The sequence below is a fragment of the Coenobita brevimanus genome, chromosome 111 (genome assembly GCF_032717465.1).
Source record: "Coenobita brevimanus isolate Jiangsu-jjx chromosome 111, ASM3271746v2, whole genome shotgun sequence".
In the NCBI taxonomy this organism is placed as follows: domain Eukaryota; kingdom Metazoa; phylum Arthropoda; class Malacostraca; order Decapoda; family Coenobitidae; genus Coenobita; species Coenobita brevimanus.
The window spans coordinates 32,396,501-32,419,000 of NC_137064.1; the positions used below are offsets into that span (position 1 = coordinate 32,396,501).

The 22,500-nt window shown below is 43.1% G+C and overlaps 1 protein-coding gene across 1 annotated transcript in view; it reads right to left on the minus strand.

The window, feature by feature from the left end:
- Positions 1-18,642: 18,642 nt before the first annotated feature.
- Positions 18,643-22,500, minus strand: part of LOC145417788 (uncharacterized) — a 6,250-nt gene continuing 2,392 nt past the window's right edge. Inside the window, exons 2-7 of the mRNA XM_080286398.1 lie at positions 22,132-22,266; positions 21,634-21,750; positions 21,080-21,163; positions 20,118-20,249; positions 19,267-19,388; positions 18,643-18,769 (exon numbers count right to left, since the gene is read on the minus strand). Of these exons, the coding sequence (XP_080142524.1) occupies positions 18,643-18,769; positions 19,267-19,388; positions 20,118-20,249; positions 21,080-21,163; positions 21,634-21,750; positions 22,132-22,266 (717 nt within the window). The remainder of the gene's footprint in view (positions 18,770-19,266; positions 19,389-20,117; positions 20,250-21,079; positions 21,164-21,633; positions 21,751-22,131; positions 22,267-22,500) is intronic.

Here is a 22,500-nt window from a genome sequence, read left to right on the forward strand (position 1 = left end):
GGGTGTATTGTTGTGTTGTTCGGGTGTAGGTGGATGTTTTATGTTGTGCGGGTGTAGGTGGGTGTATTGTTGTGTTGTTCGGGTGTAGGTGGGTGTATTGTTGTGTTGGTGTAGGTTGATGTTTTAGGTTGTGCGGGTGTAGGTGGATGTTTTAGGTTGTGCGGGTGTAGGTGGGTGTATTGTTGTGTTGTGTTGGTGTAGGTGGATGTTTTAGGTTTTGCGGGTGTAGGTGGGTGTATTGTTATGTTGTGTTAAGGCGACTAAAAGGGTTGGCGAAGGGTTAGTGCCCCTCCCCGGAAAACAACTAACTAAAAAAAACAAACAATAAGCCTCGGACAAGGACTGACCAAACGATGACGACCAAGGACCGGACAAAGGACATTGTAATTGGAACCTGGAATGTAAGGGGAACGAATGATGAGGTGAAAGAGAGAGAGAGATTGTCCAGGTGCTTGAGGATGCGAAAGTGGATGTATGTGGAATAACTGAAACAAAATGGAGAGGAGAAAGTGTGAGAGAATGGGAGTATGGATGGGGTATGTGTGCAGGAGTAGGTGAGAATGAAAGGGCAAAGGAAGGGGTATGTATAGTTGTGAGTAAAAGATGGAAGAAGAGCATAAGACAGTATGGATCAGTTGGGTCAAGGATTGTGTGGGTAAAGTTGAAAGTTGGAATACAAATGTGGGCGATTGTGTGTGTGTATGCGCCAACGCAAGATCGTGCTAGAAGAGTGAGAGAAGAGTTCTGGACAAATGTAGAAGTGTGCATGGAAAAGTTTGGAAGGAATGAGAGAGTGTTTTTGATTGGTGATATGAATGGTAAAGTTGGGAATGTGAAGGTGGATGGAATAGTTGGTGAGTGGGGTGTGCCTGCTGAGATAGATGAGAATGGGAGTGCGTTAGTGGACATTTGTGCTGGGAGGGGGTTGGTGATAGCCAATACCGTCTTCAGGCATAAAATGATCCACAGGTATACATGGCGAGTGATGAGAAGGGTGGGTGGTGAACTGAATGAAAGGAAGGCAATGATTGATTATGTGTGTGTGGATGAAAGGATGCGAAGATGTGTAATGGATGCAAGAGTTTATAGAGGTTGGGGGAGTGGACTTTCTGACCACTACTTGGTGATGGCCAGAATTAAAGTTCAAGTAAGATGGAGGAATAGAAGAAGGGAAAGACGAGAGGAAGGAGTAGTTGCAAGGAGAGTGGAAAGGTTACAAGAGGATGAGAGAAAGGCAGAGTATAAGAGAGAAGTGGAGGAACGATTGGGCAAATATGAATTGGAGCAGATGGGAGACGTGGAAGGTGTGTGTAGAATATTTACAGAAGAAATATGTGCAGCATGTGATGTGGTGTGTGGAAGGAAGAGAAGACGGAGGGGGGTGCAAGGAACAGCGTGGTGGACTGAAGAGGTGAAACAGGCTGTGGCACAAAAGAAGAAAGCATACAATGAATGGATGAGAAATAGGGGCGTGGAAGAGGTTGAGAGGCGGAAGAGAGAGTTATATGTAGAAAGAAAGAGAGGTGAAAAGATTAGTAAGAGAGAGTAAGAAGAGAGTGGGTGAGGAATTTGGAAGGAATTTGAGTGTAAAGTGGAGGGACTGTAAGAAAATGTTCTGGAGAGAGGTGAAAAGAGTAAGACAGGGTGGAAGTGAAGTTAGCAGGGGAGTGAAAGATAAAAATGGTAGATTACTAGTGGAGAAGGGAGAAAAAGTGAGCAGATGGAGAGAACACTTTAAGGAATTGTTGAACGTAGAGGATGGAAGTAATGCGAGTATAAGTGGCTGGGGAATGGCAGGGAGAAGGAGGGAGGTGAGAAGGCAGGAAGAAATCAGTAGGATAGAAGTTGTGGAAGCAATGAAGAAAGTTAAATCAGGGAAAGCCCCAGGAATTGATGGAGTGTGTGGTGAAATGTTGAAGCATGGGGGAGAGATAGTAGTAGAATGGATGTGGAAGATGTGCAGATTGGCCTGGGAGGAAGGTAGAGTCCCGGAGGATTGGAAGTCAGGTATAATTATTCCCTTGTACAAAGGAAAAGGGGAAAAAGAAGTGTGTGGTAATCATAGGGACATTTGTCTTCTTAGTATAATAGGAAAAGTGTATGGTAGGATACTTATTGACAGAGTTAGAGAAAGAACAGAGAAATTAGTTGGAGAAGAACAGGGAGGCTTTAGGAAGGGAAGAGGTTGTGTAGATCAGATATTCATTCTCAGATCTTTAGTGGAAAAGTTTCTAGAGAAGGGAAAGAAGTTGTATGCGGCTTTCATGGATTTGGAGAAAGCATATGACAGGGTGGATAGACAAGGTTTGTGGAAAGTGTTAAGAATATATGGAGTAGATGGAAAGTTGTTGAATGCTGTGAAGAGTATGTACGATGGTGCGAAGGCTGCAGTGCGTGTGGATGGTGAACTAAGTGAATTTTCCTCTTTGAAGGTTGGGTTGAAACAGGGATGTGTCATGTCTCCGTGGTTGTTCAATCTGTACATTGATGGGGTAATAAAAGAGGTACAATGTAGGGTAGTGGATGTTGGAGTGGCCCTGGTGAGAGAGGATAGTGTTTGGAAACTCCCTATACTGTTGTTTGCAGATGATACTGTGTTGCTGAGTGAAGACGAAGGGGAGCTGCAAGGCTTGGTGAATGAGTTTGAGAGAGTGTGTAAGAAACGGAATCTAAAGGTGAATGTAGGGAAGAGTAAAGTGATGGTCTTTGAGAGAGGTGAAGTAAGTGAATGTACAGCGAGGTTGGATGGTGAGGAATTGGAAAATGTGAGTACGTTTAAGTACTTGGGTAGTGTGATGAGTAAGGATGGAGGTTTGGAGGGTGAAGTGCTTGAAAGGGTACAGCTGGGAAGAAAGGTTGCTGGTTCCTTGAAAGCAGTGATAAGAAACAGGGAAGTGAGCATGGAAGTGAAAAAGTTACTACATGACAGTATTGTGATACCAACTCAAACGTACGGAAGTGAAGTTTGGACGTTGTTGGAAGGACAGAAGTCAAGAGTGAGAGCAGTGGAAATGAGTTATTTAAGAGGAGCCTGTGGAGTCACATGGAGAGACAGGCTGACGAATGAGAATATAAAGGAGCGTTGTGGTGTTGATGTGGATGTGATAGGAAGCGTTATGAGGAACACACTGAGGTGGTTTGGCCATGTGGAGAGGATGGAGGGTGAAAGACTGACGAAGAGAGTGTATGTGAGTGAGGTGGAGGGGGAAAGAGGGAGGGGGAGGCCGAGGATGAGATGGAGGGATGGGGTGGAGAGGTATATGAGAGAGGGGGGTGTGAGTTGGGAGCAGGGCAGTGAAATGGCGGGGGACAGGGCGACTTGGAGGCGATTTGTTTGTGGCCACCCCAAACGGGATTGAGGCGTCTGGCAATAGATAGACAGATAGATAGTAAATGTTGTGGGTGTATTGCGGGTGGTGGTGTGGAGGATTGTGGATATTTGATGTGCTGTGTGCGTGTGATGAGTGTTTTGTGTGTGTGTGTGTGTGTGTGTGTGTGTGTGTGTGTGTGTGTGTGTGTGTATGTGTGTGTGTCGCGTAAAGCACCGCTCACACATGCTCGATTGATGGGTAATTCTCATAGAAATTCTCATCAACTGGACTTCAATATCTTGCCTTTGTCTTATTGTTGTGTGCGCCAGTGTAAACCGTTTGGAGTACTTTCATGGCGCGTATGTGTGTGTGTGTGTGTGTGTGTGTGTGTGTGTGTGTGTGTGTGTGTGTGTGTGTGTGTTCATTTTTATACTTTCTTTTAGTAATGAGAAAAATACATGACTGATTTTTTCTTACATCTTTCGTCATAATGTTGGTGATCTCACTGGTGCATGGATTTCTGAAACATACGGAGCAGCTCTCTTGTGATGCAGTATTTTACAAGTATTTTTACGTGTTTAGCCTCACATACCGTATATCTCATTACAGAAAATACAACTAACAACACGCAAAATTGGTATTAGTTGTATTTTCGTCTTTAAAATTATTGCTGTTTAGTTTTAGACATTTGGAGGGTTCACAGTGGAGAGAAAATCGTCACGTGTTAGGAAGAGCATAAAAAAATCATCAGCCAGTGTTAAAAAGGTGAAATGTGATGGTAGGAGGTGAATTTGCATTGCTTTTCCTTTCAGCTCCTTTCAGTACTAAATCATAGGCTCTTCATTTGGGGAGTCTCTGTTTCTGGATCCTGTCTCAATCCGTCCTTAGGTGAGAAAAAGGTTCAGGATGGTGATGATGGTGGTGGTGGTGGTGGTGAAGGTAGTGGTGGAGGTGGTGGTGGAAAATAATAATAATAACGACGACGACGACGACAATGATGATGATTGTTTTGCGATGATGCTAATGATAATAATGATGAAGATAATAATAATGTTGATGGTAAAGACGATGCTAATTCTCCCCTCAAAATCTGTTCATTTTCGATTTGTTCCATGCGCGCCGCCTTTGATATTCGCACCCAGCTCATCATGGCCGCCCTGTCCCTAAACATCCTTCACAATTCATCCGGGGAACCCATAACAAAGCCGTAAAATTCGCCAACGAGGAAATGAAAATCGGTTTCGGCTCGTAGCTTCGTGGCCCGACAGGTTTTAGGCTCGTGACCTCTTGACGCCTTCCTGGAACTTCACAAACAAGCTTACGATCAATTTCCTCTCGTAACTAAGAATTGTTTTTGGATGGACAAGGAAAATAGAGTTTATGTTTTTTTATGTCTTCTGTTCTTACTGCAGAGACAAATTTTAATCATGAAAAGGAAAATTGTTGTTAGTTATTTTGTGAAACTCACTAGCCTACTTAACTTTCAGTCATCACGGTTACACACACACACACACACACACACACACACAAAATAAATCACCGAGGAAGAGGTGCAACGAAATCTCCCATAAGCCAAGGAAAACACGGCCCTTTCGCGCCAAAACAAGTCGAGTGTCTGTAATCAGTGGTCACGATGCTCGGCCTTTTATCGTCACCCCCCGGCCCTCTGAAAACCTATCCATTTATGCGCCAATGGAGGAGGGATAAAGTAGAATTTATGCGCCAATAGAGGAGAAAAAAGTACCAATTTGCGCAACGTTAATCTCAATATGGTTAGGTTGTTGTGAGGCTCGCAGCTTCCTAGTGGCGGTGTGGTGCGCGGGATGGCCACTTGGGGCGCTGTAATAGACGCCTTGATGTGGCTTTGAGAGGATCCTAAACTCTTTGACGTCACTTAAAAGGATCCTAAACTCTTTCACGTCGCTTAAGAGGATCCTAAACTCTCCTTTGATGGAACGGCCGAGTGGTGCATTGTTGTTGTTGGTGTCTTAGTTGTTGTTGTTGCTGTTGATGCAGTTATTGGTGTTGCTGTCCACTTTTGTTGCTGGAGATATTGTCATTTATGGTTAGTAAATACAAGTGGATGCAGGGGAGACTAAATATCAATAAATAACAGAGAATATTTTTTATTATCTCCAGTTACATATCATGGTTACACGAGTTCATGAAATATGTTCAGTTAACTAGAGTGTTATTTTAGTTGATGACAGTGTAAATTTATATAATCTGCTAAGGACTGTGATTATTGGTTAGTGTGACATTTATTACATTCTGTCCCGGAGAGGAGGAAAAACATATTAAATTTAGGTGGAAATTAAATTGTGTTGTTTGCTTATCCATACAGAGAAAAGTACGGGGGAGGGGCGTGAATCTTGTGGCTATATACTGCATCAGCATCATAAAGCCAAATAACCCTCGTTTTTCCAAATCCAAATTTTCTCCTAAAACATGAACGGCATTAGTCCGTTTACATCCAGTCCCCAGTTGTAGTGCTGGTGAACAGGGTAGTAGTAGTAGTAGCAGTAGTAGTAGTGGATTTAATTGCATACCTAGACGAAATCCCGGTGGACTGCAGCCTGAAGTTGCCCGTTTCCTGTAAGCAGTCATCCTACCTTTGGGAGATAGGACGGGGATTGAGGGACGTTTGTTTTGACGGGTAGGTCTGCCGTCCAGTCATATCGGTGCCGCCACGTGAAGGCATCCCTCTCTTGCACCAGGTGAACAGACAAGGGAGATTCTAACTCAGTGTCCAGTCCTCCAGTCTCTCTTCTTACCGGTATCTCCCTCTCCCCGCCCTCCTACTTCCTCCTCCAGTCCCTCCTCTGTCTGCGCCTCCCTCCCTCCCTTCCACATCCCTCCCCTCGCATCACTCCTCCCCTCTCTGCACCCCTTCATTCTTTCTCCCCATCCTTCCCCTCTCTGCACCCCTCCATCCTCTCTCCCAGCCTCTTCCCCTCTCTGCATCCCTCCACCCACCCTTCTCCCTCTCTGCACCCTACCACCTTCTCTCCCCAACCTTCCGCTCTCTGCACCCCTCCCCCGTCCTCCCTCACACTTTCATTTGCATTGAATCGCAGAGGCCACAGATCACACCCTCACCCCACCCTACCCCACCCCACCCCACCCCACCCCTCACTCCGGTAATAGATTTTACCCAAAAATGGTCCTGCCTGGATTTATGTCATTTATTTATTTTTCTCCGTTCCGCGCCTTTACGAGTACGTTGTTGAATTTGGCGTGACTGAGATTTTTTTTTTTTTTTTTTTTTTTAATGCAAGGAAGAAGGAATCAAAGGCCAGAAGCTCACAATAATTGTTCCCTTTAAGGAAAAAAAAAAGAATCAAGATCCGTTCATTTTGAGTTGCCTGGATGCACTGCGTTTAAATAGGGAAGTCTGGTAGTGGAATCTAAAATCAGCCACACCACGCCCACCACACCACACCACACCACACTAAACCACACCACACCACACAACGACAGTCATATTACACTGCGCCAGAGATGTCATATCCAATCGCACCACACTACACCATCCCCCACCCTCTCCTGTCGTCACTGTTAACACCTGGACCTGGTGTGACGAGATCTGTATCGTGGAATCTGCTAAAATAAGTGACCTGAGGCGCCTTTCTAACATTCCTTGTTTTTTTATATACAAACCCTTAATAACGACTTGCATATTGATAGTAAAAATATTCAACCATTGCCTCACTTTGATAGTAAGAATATTCAACCCTTGCCTCACTTTATTTATCGGAGTTCTTGACAGGGCTGTAAAAGTCTACGGTATCCCGAAGTTACGTTTCCCGGTCACGTTGTTTGGCCAGCATTAGTATACCCGGTAGTTGCAACCCCAGGCTTATCTAAACGTAAACCCGGTGGACTGCAGACTTAAGTTGCCCTCTTCCTGCAATCCACCATCCTTATTCTTCGGGGGATAGGGAGGCAATTAAAGGACGTTTGTATAACTAAGTAGCGCCACCAGGTCAATATTGTAAGCATGTAACTACAGCAGAATTTAAGAGTATGTTCTACAGGCTGGGTCCTCACCATTTTCAAGCAGGAAATAGATGTTGATAATAGAACGCCATAACTCTAGTATTGTTTATGGGCTTATGTGGTGAGAGCAGAAACTTAAAGCAAGCAAATCAGCACAGGTTGTCTTTGCAGTTCCTAATAATCCTTCTTCCGGAAATCGGGTGTTATTGATATTTAATTACGATTAGTGTTGGCTATTTCACCATTGTCTGGATCATTTACACATTTTGATGCATGGTTTGACAGTGTTTGGATATTAACACAAAATTTACGGACAGGGCGATGGAAGCTTTATTACCGAGGCTAGAGGGCGTTAAGTCTAGCCTGACGGTGACCCCCAACGTCTTTCAGCTCAGTTGATGGCCGGGTGTGGTCAGTTTGTAGGGTAGCTGTCACTAGTAACCAAGGAGGCACATACCCACCTCTCAGCAAAGGGTCATCGAAATTTCATGCAGCCACGACTTAAAGGAAGCTCCCTAATATTTCGTCCTAAGCGATTTATTTGCTAATTACACCTTGCCGTCCTCTTCTGTGTTACTTAAATCCTTTAAATGTCACCTTACTCTGCATAAATGATATACAAAACTATAATAGCAAGCCCTATCGAAAAATAAATAGGTAAAGATGAGTTGTTACGGAGCTTCCTTACCCGACTGGTCTTAGTGTTCAAGTTGTTAGTGGTCCAGTTCTATCTGATGAAAACAAATCTACTGTAAGTGCAGCAGGTTCACCAATCCTGTATTTCTTATTCAGATCAAATGCCTGATAGAATTTTGCCGTACACTGAGGCTGCGCCAGTGCTGCAGACTCCATCCCAGCATGGTGTACGCTTGTCAATTTCCTTCTTGATCTTTCCCGCCCTGCCAGCTGTTGTATATCACGGTTCCATCAGGATTATGTCTGCCTGTGGATCCATCATGGGCGCTGTCTTATGTTCCTATACTGTGTGCGTCAGAAATTGTTCATACCTTCCACTACTAAAATCTTACGATCCAGGTTTTGGGGGTTCACTTTTACGTACCCCTTCCCTCATATGGTACGGTATTTTTCATTCACGTGGACAAAAACTGCTCCTGTTGTTTAGTTCCCCGCAAAGCTTTATAATCACAGACAGAAGCACAGTGTAGGACAAAAATTCGCCTTACAGTTAACATTTTCTATTCCTCACTTTCCCCTCCTGGCCAGTAATTCAGAACTACTAATCGTCCAGGCTGAAAGTGACGGACATGCTGTAAATATGAAGCAGACCCGTTGCACATATAAGCCAACTTCTGCACCTGCTTGTACAGTTGCCGAATCCAGTATCGTTCCACAGCCTTACGATAATTAGTAAGACAGTGAACGATGACTTTTGAAACATAATATTGTTGTCTTCGAAACCCAACACACTTTTCAGAATATTGTGTAAGAGTTTCCTAATTCTTCGGCCGAAAAGTGGAACGCTATTCCTGACCGCAACTGTACATCCTTCTCATAACCTCAAACCCTCTTTCTGACACCGTATTTTCATCCCTCCTTACATCACCCTGCGCCACACACACACACACACACACACACACACACACACACACACACACACACACACACACACACACACACACACACACACACACACCATATGAATACAGTGTCAGGAGTCAACCAGTCCACAGCTTTCCCTTCCTTCCCCCCTCTCTTTTTCCTCTTCCTGCGTTTCTTTGGTTTTAATTTTTTCAACCATTTTTATTTCCTGCAGTCCTGACCTTATGCGTTTTCCTGGTTCTGCAAGTTCTTTGATCCACTACCTATGTTTCCATCTAACTTTCTTTCTTTTTCTGGTAGTCTTGAATTCTCACCCCGTATTCCTTTCTACGATTTTTACTCACGTATATGGTGCTGGAGAGGGACGTCTTCATGTGGTGGCACTGATATAACCGGTCGGCTTCACTGCCCGATTATACAAACGTCTCTCGACTCTCTGCCTGTGTAGGAGGAGGACAGCTTCAGCCTGCAGTCCACTGGGTTCACGTTCAGATGAGTTTTTGGTTACAACTGCTGCTATAATTACGCACGGATTAGAGAGAACACAGTTATTGTTTAAAATGCAGTAAATCTTATCCAAAGAATTACTGTTTAAACGGTAACAGTCTCGTTTTACCCGGTTCAAGGTGTAGGGTCCCGAGACTAGGCTACCGTAGGCCAGTATTTTTAAGGGTCACTCTTGGGGATGAAACCTATGCAAGGCTGTCATTCCGCTCGGGCTGTTCAAACCACTAGATCACACAGGCTACCGGTATGTTAGAGAGAGAGAGAGAGAGAGAGAGAGAGAGAGAGAGAGAGAGAGAGATTTTAAGTTCTTTTGGACGGTTTCGGGAATAAAAGCGCATCACATACGATTTTGTTCATTTTTATTTATTTATTTATTTTTTACTACTCTGCACTACTTTGTCCAGAAAAATATGTGCCCTTTTGACTAACTACTTCTACAGCAAATAACACAGATATATTATAGAAAGTTTGACACTCCTATTTAAGGTTATATTTATTATTGTTTGGTGGGTTGCAAGTGTTATGGTCAGCAGTGAGTGTGTAGGTCTCTTGTAAATGTGTCAGTTGGTTGTAAATTATATTAGTCGCAGGTGTAAATCCGTCAGTCGGTTGTAAATGCGTCTGTTGTAGTTGTAAATAAGTCGCTTGTAAATATTTAGTCAGTTGTAAATGATATCAGTCGCTGGTGTATATCCGTCAGTTGGTTGTAAATACCTCTGATGTTGTATTAAATAAGTCTCTTGTAAATATGAAGTCAGTTGTAAATACCTCTGTTGTAGTTGTAAATAATTCAGTCAGTTGTACGTTTTATCTGCTGTAAATTTTGCCTGTTGTAAATTGTTGCTGATGGTTGTAAAATGCTGAATTGGTGTTAAAATGGTTGGATCAGTTCTAAGTGTTTTTGAATAAACTATAACGGTGTATTGAGATTGTACTAAAGTGTAGTAAAGTGTAAATTCTTCTCGTCAAAAAAAAAAAAAAAAAAAAAAAAAAAAAAATATATATATATATATATATATATATATATATCCTGGTCACAGATGCAAGTGTAGGCTATTTTCGTGTCATATAAAATTTATGGCCAGATTATTAACTCTCAGGTCAAGACATCATCATCCAGTTAATTATTTCTGTACCAGTCACGGTTCTTTGGGCTGGTCAGTTAGTCAGTCAGTCAGTCAGTCGGTCAGTTAGTGCGTAAGGAAGGGGGGAAGCAAGGAAAGAGGGAAGGAAGGAAATCAATAGTCAGTCAGTCGGTTAGTCGGTGAGCAAGGAAGGAAGAAAGGAAAAAAGGAAGGAAGGAAGTATTCATTCAGTCAGTCAGTTGAGCCGTAATCTAGTCAGTCAAGCAGTCAGTTGGTGGTCTGTTTATTCCAGTGTTTTCATCTTTATTTATTTATTTATTTTTATAGGTGTTGTGTACCCCAATACTCCAGATCTATACACTTGTGCACCTCCTTTTTTTTTTTTTTTTTTTTCCAAAACCAAACACAGTCAAAACAGCAAAACAAACACAAATCATCGACGAAGCTAAATGTGTGTGTGTGTGTGTGTGTGTGTGTGTGTGTGTGTGTGTGTGTGTGTGTGTATGTGTGTGTTTAGTTATCAGTCACCCAGTCCATTAATCGTCCTATCCATCATCCTTCCACCCCCCTCCATTCTAATCGCCCCTCCCCCCTCCCCCCAGTCAGTGACGTATTGTAAGCTCCTTGATGATTAGGAGGCCAGTCAGTAGTCTTATTTTACAGTATATCAGTCAAGTATTCAGTAAATCAGTCAGAGTTGTATTCAGTAACTCAGTCGTGTTAAATACCAGAGTCGTATTCAGTAACTCAGTTGTGTTATATACCAGAGTCGTATTCAGTAAATCAGTCGTGTTATATACCAGAGTCGTATTCGGTAAATCAGTCGTGTTATATATCAGAGTCGTATTCGGTAAATCAGTCGTGTTATATACCAGAGTCGTATTCAGTAAATCAGTCGTGTTATATACCAGAGTCGTATTCAGTAAATCAGTCGACAAAATGATGCTTCTCTCATTCGCTGTGTAAATTGGGTGGTTATTGTGTCAGCTGGTCTTTAGTCAGTTGTTCTTAGTCGTCAAGGTAATAGAGCCAATTCTTAAGACGCCTTCGTAATTAAAATCTTCCCTCTTGCTGCCTCCAGACGATTTTATTCAGCTTAGGAGACACGTTTTACACAGGTGGGGTTAGATTCATCCTTCGTTAACCTCTTATGTTTATTGTAAGTTGAGGAAAATCGTCTGAAGGAAGTAAGATTTAAATAATGCAATGCATTTTGTAGTGAAGGAGTTTCATCCATCTGTCCATCTATCCGTCATTCAGTCCTTTATTGCCAAACCAGGAGCGTAAGGGCCCGGGGCTAGGCTGATTACAGTCGTTTCCCCCTTCTCTCTCTCTCTCTCTCTCTCTCTCTCTCTCTCTCTCGGGTCCGCCGGTCACTAAGAGGCTAACACGAGTTTTGTCCTATCATTTGTCTGGTCATAAGTTAGCTAGGTGATCAGTCAGCTGTGTTACGTATACCAGTGATTCAGTCAGTTGCTCGGTAAATTGTTCAGTCAGTCAGTCAGTCAGTCGGTTGGTCATTCATTCATTTATTCATTCATTCAGTCAGTCAGTCAGTCAGTCGGTTGGTTGGTCATTCATTCATTCATTCAGTCAGTCAGTCACTCAGGCAGTCAATCAATCAGTCAGTCAGTCAGTCATGTATTGTTTAGCCTCTTGATCAGTCAGATTTGCTTCATCATCGTTTAGGTTTACATCCAGCGTAAGTTGGTCAGACAGTCAGTCAATCAGTCAGGTATGTCCCATCATCATTTAGGTTTATATCCAGCGTAAGTCGGTCACTCAGCTAGTCAGTCAGTCAGTGTGCTGGTTATTGCTGTGTCAGTTGATTAGGCAGTCATTTAAGATATAAGCCACCCTCGGTCACTTGTCTCTCCCAGCTTCAGTCAGTAATTGTGAGTCAGTTAGTTTATCAGTCTGCCAGCTGTGCATTGCTAGGCCGTTTGGTTGGTCTGATTAGCTCCATCATCGCTTAGGTGTATGTTGTATCTTCAGTCAGTCAGTCAGTTAGTAAGGAAGGAAGTCAGCAAGTCAACCATGCAGTTAGTCAGTCAGTCAGCACGCCAGTCACTCAGTAAATAAGTCTGTCAGTCAGTCATTCGGATGATCGGTTGGTCAGTCAGTTAATTGTCAGGTAGCCAGTCAGTCAGTCAGTCAGTCAGTTAGTTGGTTGGTTCATTAATCAGTCAGTCAGTCGGTTAGTTGGGTAGTCAGTCAGTCAGTTAGTTGGCTAGTCAGTCAGTCGGTTAGTCAGTTGGTCAGTCAATCGGTCAGTAAGTCGGTCAGTCTGTCATACAGCCAGTCAGTTAGTCAGTCTGTCAGTTGGTTAGTCAGTTTTTCAGTCAGTTGGTTAGTCAGTTGGTCAATCAGTCAGTTAGTCAGTCAATTGGTTAGTCAGTGAGTCAGTCAGCTGGTAAATCAGTCAGTCAGTCGGTTGGTCGATTGGTCGGCCTGTCGGTCTGTCAGTCAGTCAGTTTAATGTTATGACAGCTGATCAGTCATCCACGTAAGAAGAAGTTCATTTTCAGTCAGTCAGTCTGCCTCATTCAGTGTTGTGTAACCGCGTTTAGCTACAGCAGTTACAGGAGCCATTCTCTTGTCAGTCAGTTCTTCAGTCGTTATAGACAGGCATTGTATTTAATATTTTTAGTCAGTTACGTTATGCTTAAGTCAAATTCAGTAAGTCAGTCGGACAGTCAAGTAATCAGTCACCAGTAGTTTGGTCTTATTTCAGTCAAGCAAACACTGCAGACAAGTTTTTTCAGTCATCCATTCAGTCAGTCAGTCAGTCAGTCAGTCACCTCTTAATTTTGACTCTATCAGTAAAGCAGTCGTGGTGAAACATGCCGTATACATTTTTGTCACGAAGGATAATCATGTTCATATTCAGTCGGGCAGTTTCACGATTTCAAGTCTGTCAGTTACAATAGCGCTTTTGTTCTCACCTCAGAAATATCCGTGACCCATTTTCAATTCAGGAGATTGTCAGGTATTGTCAGATTAGAGGGTACATTTGTCTAGTGACCAAGGAGACTCGGTCCTTTCTCAACAACAAATGCTTAATGAATTTCTCTCAACCATGACTCAGTAGTCGAGTTGTGTGAGTGGCACGGTTCCTTCAGATGAAAACAAACCGACTGTAGTTTCAGTTTTGGCCTTTACTCAGTCAAAAAGACTCTTCAGTCAGTCAGTCAGTCATTTTCTTAGTCAGAGAGTCCTTTGTTGTTGATAACTTCTCTGAGCATATCAACCAGCCATTGAGTAGGGTCCATCAGGCTGTCAGTCAGTCGGCCAGTCAGTCAGTCAGTCGTTGTTGATAATTTCCTTTAGTATATCACCCATTCAGTTGGCACAGTAAGTCAGTCGATATGTATTGTAGGTCTTGCTGGTGCTCTGGTGAAGATAGCGTCATTCTGTGTTAGTCTGAAGTACCTCGTCCATCACCCACCCGTCCCGTAAATCTTGCCTGACCTCACCCCCGCAGCCCCACACCTGTCTCGGCACCGTACAGCCACTACCCACACCTGTCCCCCATACCTGCATTCCCCCTACACCTGCCTGCTTCCTAAACCTTCCTCTGCCCCCCACACCTGCCCTTACCCCTGTCCTTCTTCCCCACAACTGTCTCTACCCCCACACGTACCCCCCACACCTTCCTCCTAATCCAACATCCATTCTTCTGTACCCATCTGTCTTTTAATATATACTGTATTGTGTACTTGGAAGTTTGTGTAACGTCATACTGTACCGTCGTCTTGTGCACCGCTGTGTGTACCTGGAAGTCTGTGTAGCGTCATACTGTACCGCCGTGGACCGTTGTGTGTGTCTGAAAGTCTGTGTAACTTTATACTGTACCGTCGTGTTTGGTGTACCGTATTTATTTCTAGAAGTCTGAGAAGCATCGTCCTATATCTGTACCATTCTTTGTCATACAGCACTGTCTTTTAGTACCGTCTTCGTGTCAAGGTACCATCCTGTGTCAAACGGTACAGATTAACCGTATTGCACCGCCAAACACCATGATGTTGTACCGTCATCTAATCTCATGTCTACCCTGTTATCACACTGTACCGTTACGTCATACCCGTCTTCCTACACTATGACGTCACACGGTACCATAGTAACTTGGCCCTTCTCACCGATGACGTCTTTGTGTTTAATTCTTCCTAATGTACCGTTCTGTCATAACACCAAGGAGTCATAATGTTCCCTTCTGTCAGTGTACCTTTGTCAGTGTACCGTTCTGTCATAGTATACCATTCAGTCACAATTTACCATTCGCTTATATGCCGCTCTGTCGCAATGTACCATCTTGTCACAGTGCACTATTCAGCCATAACGTACCTTTCTGTCATAATGTACCGTTCTGTCAAAATGTCCTTGTATGTCATAATGTACCGTTCTGTCATAATGTACCGTTCTTTCAAATGGTACCGTTGTCATAATGTACCGTTCTGTCAAAACATACCGCTTTGCCAAAATGTACCCTTGTCATAATGTATCGTTCTGTCAAAATGCACCGTTCTGTCAAAATGTACCGTTGTCATACTGTACCGTCCAGTCAAAATACATTGCTCTGTCATAATGTACCGTTCTGTCATCTGTCATAATGTACCGTCCTGCCAAAATGCACCGGTCCGTCATAATGTACCGTTCTGTCAGTGTCCGTTAACTCAAGTACCATTGTGTCAGTGTGTTGCCATAATGTACCGTTCTCTTATTGAACCGTTTTGTCATGCTGTACCGTTATCGAGCTGTTTTGTCATACTGTACCGTTTTGTCATGCTGTGTCTTTTGTCATATTGTTCAGTTTGTCATACTGTACCGTTCTACCGTGCTGTACCATTTTTTCATACTGGACCGTCTTGTCTTTGTACCGTTTTGTTATACTGTACTTAAGTTTTGTCATAGTATGCCCATTGTCATATTGTACTGTTATGACACTGTATCGTTCGTGATAGTGTACCGTTGTCATGCTGTACCATTTTTTCATACTGTACCGTCTTGTCATATTGTACCGTTTTGTCATACTGCACCGTCTTGTTATCGAAATTCATTACAGCTGTCATGAATGTCTTGTTCTGGCCTACTACCTGAGTGTACAGTAAAGATTAATTAGCAAGCATCCTCACCTGAGCCACAAAACATTCAGGTAGGTCTCGTAACACTTGTCTCATCGCACTTATTGAAATATGGACCTGGCTTTGTAAAGTGATGGTCGGGGGTCGTAGTCTGGGGAAATATCTGGCTACTTTCCTTGTCCATTACACCTTATACCACACACAGGCATTGGTATTAATCTTGGTTTAACACAGTCAGATGCGGCTTTGTTATGAGTATCACAGTAAAGGTATCGTAGCTCGTCTTGCTGTCCATCCGTCCGTCTGTCAAGGCATAGGAACTGTATACTAGGGAGATCTTTGAGTTTACATGTAGGAACTAGAGGTTATGGGTCTCGATAAGTACTTGTGATAATAAATGAAGGTATATAATTAACCGTATATAATAGAGAGAAAGACAACAGTTATTTAGAGAAGGAAAAATACCCTTCTCTGGATGCTTACGTATTTTGGTGGGTTGGGATGCAAGTGAAAGACAGAATTATTTAGAGGAAGAAAATTGCTCTTCTCCTTCTGACATTTGTGATTTTTGGTGGGATGGGATGCAGGTCGTCCAAAAGTCAGGGTCGTATAAGAGTGTTTTATTGATTCATCATAGTCGTGCTGTACAAGGGTCGTGGCGTCACTGGTGTGGTCGTAGTCGTTGTTGTTGGTGGGTAGGGTGGGAGTCCAGGCCTGCTGACTCCCACCCTCACCCACCCACCAGTCCGGCTGTCTCCCTCACCCTCACCTCGCCACACCCACACCTGTCGCCCTCACACAAACCAAACCAGAATTTTCCCTAATCAAGATCTGGTGCTAAAATAAATTAATAAGTAAATAAAAAAATAATAACTGGGATGACCTTTCAAGACTGTAGACCATTTTGATTCGTAGAGGTCTGCTTGTCAGAACTTTTATCAAATTCCCTGTGACCAACCATATGCATGTGTAATTCTCAAACGCCTTGAATTGCAATCGTGGTTCCATATAGTTACCTCAGACCAGAAGCTTATATTGTGCCTGAAACCAGCAGGATCTGAGACAAGGATCTGGTCTGAGGCACTTTATGTGGTACTTGGGTTCTCAGATGAGTGAGGTGTGGCCAGGTGAGGGTGGGCTGAGGTGTGTTCAGTAAGTGTAGGTCGAGAGGTCTTCATGTTCACCTTCATCACTTACTCCTACATCTACCCAACTACTTATGATGCCACACTTAAGCCTGAAACCCTCCAGCCGACTACATCATATGATTTTTTTTTTTTTTTTTTGTGATTTTTATGTTCCTGTTATTGCCCGCCAGCGGGTGCAAAATATAGATATTATTTTTATTATTCAAACTTAAACTTAACAAATAAATAAGAAAAATGAAAATATTGTGGGATACTGTAGGCCCCAGAAGGACCTTTGATACATGAAAATTAATATGCTACGGTTACTATACCAATAAATACACTAATCTAACAAAGGTATAGGTCCAGGTGGGTGATAACGATAATGGGGGACTAATCACTTTTGCAATACATATATATAATAAACTCAATAAATAGTGAATTAATGCAGGTGTAACTAAATAAAAACAAATCGGTTAATATCAACGAGAAACAGATGGGAGTCACAGCAGCTGCCACACTCAAGTCTTGTGTTGGTGGGAAAGAAGCCATTAGTGTTGCTACTGTGAACACGGGCTGGTATTACCGCTACTGTGTATAGTGACATATTTAACCCTGTCAGTCAAGTGATCAGACTTTGGTATATTATTTACGGTACTAACAGACGATTTTATTCGGCTGAAAGTGATATATGAAGTTTGAAAAAAAAAAAAAAAAAAAAAACTGTTCGTCAAGCCTTTCACTGGTATGGACACACTTTACTCTGCATTTTGAAATTTTAAAAACTTTCACTGGTAATTATGTGTGTGAATATTGCAGTCAGAGGATTACTGTCAGTACCGGTAACATCAGCATGAGTGAGGCCAGTTACATGAGTATATTTGTTACCAACTTGTAATGTCCTATGAACTCCACTCTGTCATACTGGTCAGTCCGATAGAAGTACAGACAGTCACTAACTACTGTAACGCAGTCAGTCCATTCATGTGCTGAGGACAGCAGCAGTCAGTGATGGTCGTATTTTAACCTGGCGTAGGAGACTGTAGTTCCTTTTCCTTAGCGATTTATTTTTGCATACTTCACCTTAGCATTCTCTTGTATTGTGTCCTTTCGATGTCGACATGGTTTGCGTCAGTAACATACAAGAATAATATGCAAGAGGATATTGAGGTACAGTGTGCAGAATAAGTTGCTAAGGAACAGGTGATATGGAATCTCAGAAAAAGCCATCTAAATTACGACCCTGTGTCCGAAAAGTCACCTGAGTATGGAGCTGGCCAGAGATGAGAAAAAAAAAAAAAAGTTATATGATTGTAGTTTCTTGTTGCAGCCTGGTAAATGAAATCCACATTGTTACTTAACCTGGGCGGGACGTCACTGAAATTTGTGCCAAGAATTTGTGGCGAATGTTTTGAACTATTCTGAAGTAAGAGAAACGTTACTGATTATATGAAAGGGGCGTTTGTGAATAATGTTACGTGTTCAGTGAGTCAAAATACATCCAGTTAACATTGAAACGTGCCCCGGCCTTCTCTCTAACTTCATGCGTTTTGTAACCGCTTTGAGACAGTAACGTATTTTTTTTTTTTTTTTTGTGATTCTTGCTGCCTCCAGACGATTTTATTGAATATGGGGAAACCTCTTGAGGTGACGGAGTTAATAGTAATAGCCATTAACTTTTCTCATTTTGCTGTCACCATCTCCAGGCAATTCTGTTCAGCTTAGGGCCATTTAATTTTTTAGACTGCCTTAATAAATCCCTTAAGTATGAGACCCCTTTACCATGCTGACTAAAATCTTCTGGCATCATCAAGAATAAAATGGACGTCACTCGGACTCAGAATAGTTTCCTCAAAGATAAAATATTATTGTCAGGTGGCATAGCAAGAATTAAACGGAAAATACGCTCTGGGATTGAAAGGGTCAAACTCTTGCATGGGGGCGACGTCTGAAATGAACATTGTGACTTTGATTAGACTTCGTTGCACTCGCTGAAGATCTCAACACAGCTCTCCCCGATGCGTCCCCTCCTGCCAGCGTCATTGTAGATCTCGAAGGGTGTGTAGGTGGACCTCTCCAACAGGTAGCTCATGCCATACCTGTGGGGGCGAAGCAAGGCAGGGAGTGAGGAAATATGAAGGACTAGGAAACAGACGTAACAAATAGAGATCACTGTACTTGTGCTTTGTGATTTCATAAAAGTTTTTGTTTAGGACGAGGAAATACGCAAGGCAAGTGGAGATGGTGTACATGTGCTTGTCAACATCATAATTTTTTCTTTTTATCTGGAAAGGTCATACGACAGTGAAGAAGCAGTTGTATGGACCAGGACAAACTGAAATTTAGTGGTTCTATGGAAGTAAACTGCATAGTAGTGAGCGGGGTGTTGTTATCGAGTTTTAGACTTGCATTGGTGTAGACGGTTATGTACCACAGGTGTGAGACTGAGTGTAAGTGAATTAGGTTGCAAGCATGTATAAAGAAAAGCCATATGCACACACTCTGAGAGCAATTTAGTGATGCATGTGAATCTGGTTTAACAAGCCAGATATCTTTCCATATGTTCTGTGATCGTAAGGCGAAGGATGCTACTCACGTTCCCATCTGGCAGAAGAGGTAGCCAGTGTCTCCGGTGCCGTACACACAGTCAGAGTTGGCCTCGCACAGGTACTTCTGCATACAAATGTCATCCTCCGTCTGGTAGGTGCGGATGTAGCTCTGTGGGGAGGACATGGCTAGGTTAGGTTAGGTTAGGATGTAATGATGTGGACGGGCCAACAGATAAGTTTAGGCTAAGTTCGGATGTACTTCAGTAAGGAGGACATAAAAAGTTAGTCCCTGCTAGAAAGACACCGAGGGTCCTGCTAATCCAGTCAGATCAGCACATCCAAAGTTTATGCATCATTATTCCAAACGACAGTGTTCCTGAGTGACACATACGTAGAGCTTTTATAGGCCTACTCTAGTTTTTATATTCTTCAAAGTAGCAGTCTTCCAAACGAAATATGGAACTCAAACTTAAACTCTTTATGTGCCAGTCTTCTTAGGACGTATCATAAATTTGTATGCAGTACAGGTGAGAGCATACCCATGAAGCTTCCCAATCGTCACCTGTCCACGATTTAGAAATTTATACTCAGTAACTGAAAGCCTCCGAACTCGTGTCCCCAATCCAGACATATCCAGTATTTACATTCTCCTGACCTTTAGACGACGAGACAACATTCCTAAGCTGAATAGAATTGTCTAAAGTCAGCAAGAATAAAATAACAAGGATTTCTGTCATCATTAGAGGGATATTGACGACTGTTTTTAACCTCTTGCAACGAGAGACCACTCACACTGAATGATACCGTTTTGGCGATAGTAATAAATAAATAAGTTTCTGTCGTCGTTCGAGGTATAGAATTTCTCACGTCATCAAAGGGTTGGGAAGCAAGTACTGACCTTGAGCATGGTGCTGGCGGCCACTGCTGCGTCGGCCATAGGGTCAGAGGAGCCCATACTGCGTGCCTCGAAGGATCGCTGGGAGAAGCTGGTGCGAAGGGCGTCCAGCAGGGTCACCACCAGCCCGAAAAGCTGAAGGGGGGAAGGGGCAGGAGTTAGCACCTTTTTCTTTTTCTTTCTTTTCTCTCTGTTTATTTTCATTTTATACGAGCTGTCTCTCTTAAGCTAAATATACCCTGTAACACTATAATGCGAGGTGTTTATATGCCGGTGGAGGGGGCGTCTGGCTGAAATTAGGGGGAGAGGGGAGGCACATGATAAAATCTTCACTATGAGAAGTGTTCCCTAACTTGACTAAAATCGTCTGGTGATAGCAGGACCAAGATACATTAGAGGCCTTCTCAAAGCTGAATAAAATCGTCTGGCGGTAGGAAGGCAGTGATTTGTGCCTGCATAGATCAGTTTGTCTTTATCTAATGGCTGCTTTTCACACCGTACAGTCTCTTGCAGCATTCCCGTTAAGCTCATTCACCCTACGCTTCCTTCTCTAGCTTCATCACACATTCTCCTTGATCTGCCACTCCATCAGGGCCTGTTTCTTTCACATTCAGATCTGTTTTGTCCAGATCACCTCAGCCTACCCGTGAGCATCAATTCATTAACACTCCCAATGTCCAAGCATTCTTTGAAATCTGCACACGTTTCTCTCTCTTTCTCTCTCTCTCTCTCTGAATTGCAAGAATGTAGTCAGTAGCAATTGTTTTGAAGCATTGCACAGCCTTTGATTCCTTGCTGTTCTACCTTATTATCTTTTTTTCCCAAATTTCATATACTGTATACTCTCCAGTCCCTGGTACATCAGAGTAGACTAGGGTAGTTTAAGATGGGTTACGTTTGGGTAGACCGGAGTTAAGTAGAATCTGTATAAGCTTCGGTATACAAATCTCCCCCTCCCATCTTACCTCAGACGCCTGCTTGGCCATGACACCCACTTCGTTAGGGTCGTTGGAGCCAGTCAGGTAGGAGATGACCGCAGTGAGGATGCCCTGGGGACGAAACAACTTAATTAAATAGGTACCACTTAAATGGGTGCCACTTAATTAAATAGGTACCACATCGTTAAACAGGTACCACTTCTTTAAAGGTACCACATAAATAGGTACCACTTGATTAAATAGGTACCACTTGATTAAAAAGGTACCATTGATTAAATAGGTACCACTTGATTAAAAAGGTACCACTTGATTAAATAGGTACCACTTGATTAAAAAGATACCACTTGATTAAATAAGTACCACGTCACTAAATACTGTGCTTTTTGTACTGTTTGCTCGGATAAACAGCAAGAGATGATTATATTATTTTTTATGCTGTCAGATTAGCATTACTTAGACAGCTTGAGACTAGTTATATACCTTCTCTCTCTCTCTCTCTCTCTCTCTCTCTCTCTCTCTCTCTCACACACACACACACACACACACACACACACACACACACACACACACACACACAGTACCTCAACGGGTGATCCACTGTCCATCTTGTCAATAGCAGCGTTGTCCCCGCCTCCCAGCACACTCATGACCAGCTGCAGGCCCAGGGAGAACACCTTGGACCACGAGAACTCACCCGTCTGTCGAAAAATACAAAATCATTATACAACAAAAAAAATTATACGTGGGTGATACTGATACAAAAAAAAAAAAAAAAACATAGAAGTAAGAGGCTCTCTGTCTGTCGGTCAAGCTGTCTGTCTGTCTTTCTCTGTCTTTCTCTTTCTATCTCTAGCCCATCGCCTTGATTTCGGACGGCGTGGACGCAAACACCATCAGACTGCCCCACCCTCCAAACCACACACCCCATCACTTATATATCTGTCTATCTATCTATTGCCAGACGCTTTAATCCCGTAAGTGGTGGCCACAAACAAATCGCCCCCATGTTGTCACACCCATATATACTGTATATAATATCCTTCACTGTTTATACTCAGGGTAGACTGGGCTAAACTCACGGTCAGCTGTGTGATGTAGTCCATTTTGTCTGAGGCTCCATGTGGTCCTGCCGTGGGCCCCCCGATCAGCACCTTCAGTACCATGTTAATCACGTTGCCCCACTGAAACCCTCCGTCGTTAGGCTCCACTGTCTCCTGTAGGGGTGGGGAAGAGGTCAGAAGGGGTCATAGGGGTGGGTGGGGAAGAGGTCAGAAGGGGTCATAGGGGTGGGTGGGGAAGAGGTCAGAAGGGGTCATAGGGGTGGGTGGGGGAGAGGTCAGAAGGGGTCATAGGGGTGGTGGGGATGAGGTCAGAAGGGGTCATAGGGGTGGGTGGGGAAGAGGTCAGAAGGGGTCACAGATATCGATAGTTTTTATTTTACCTTATCC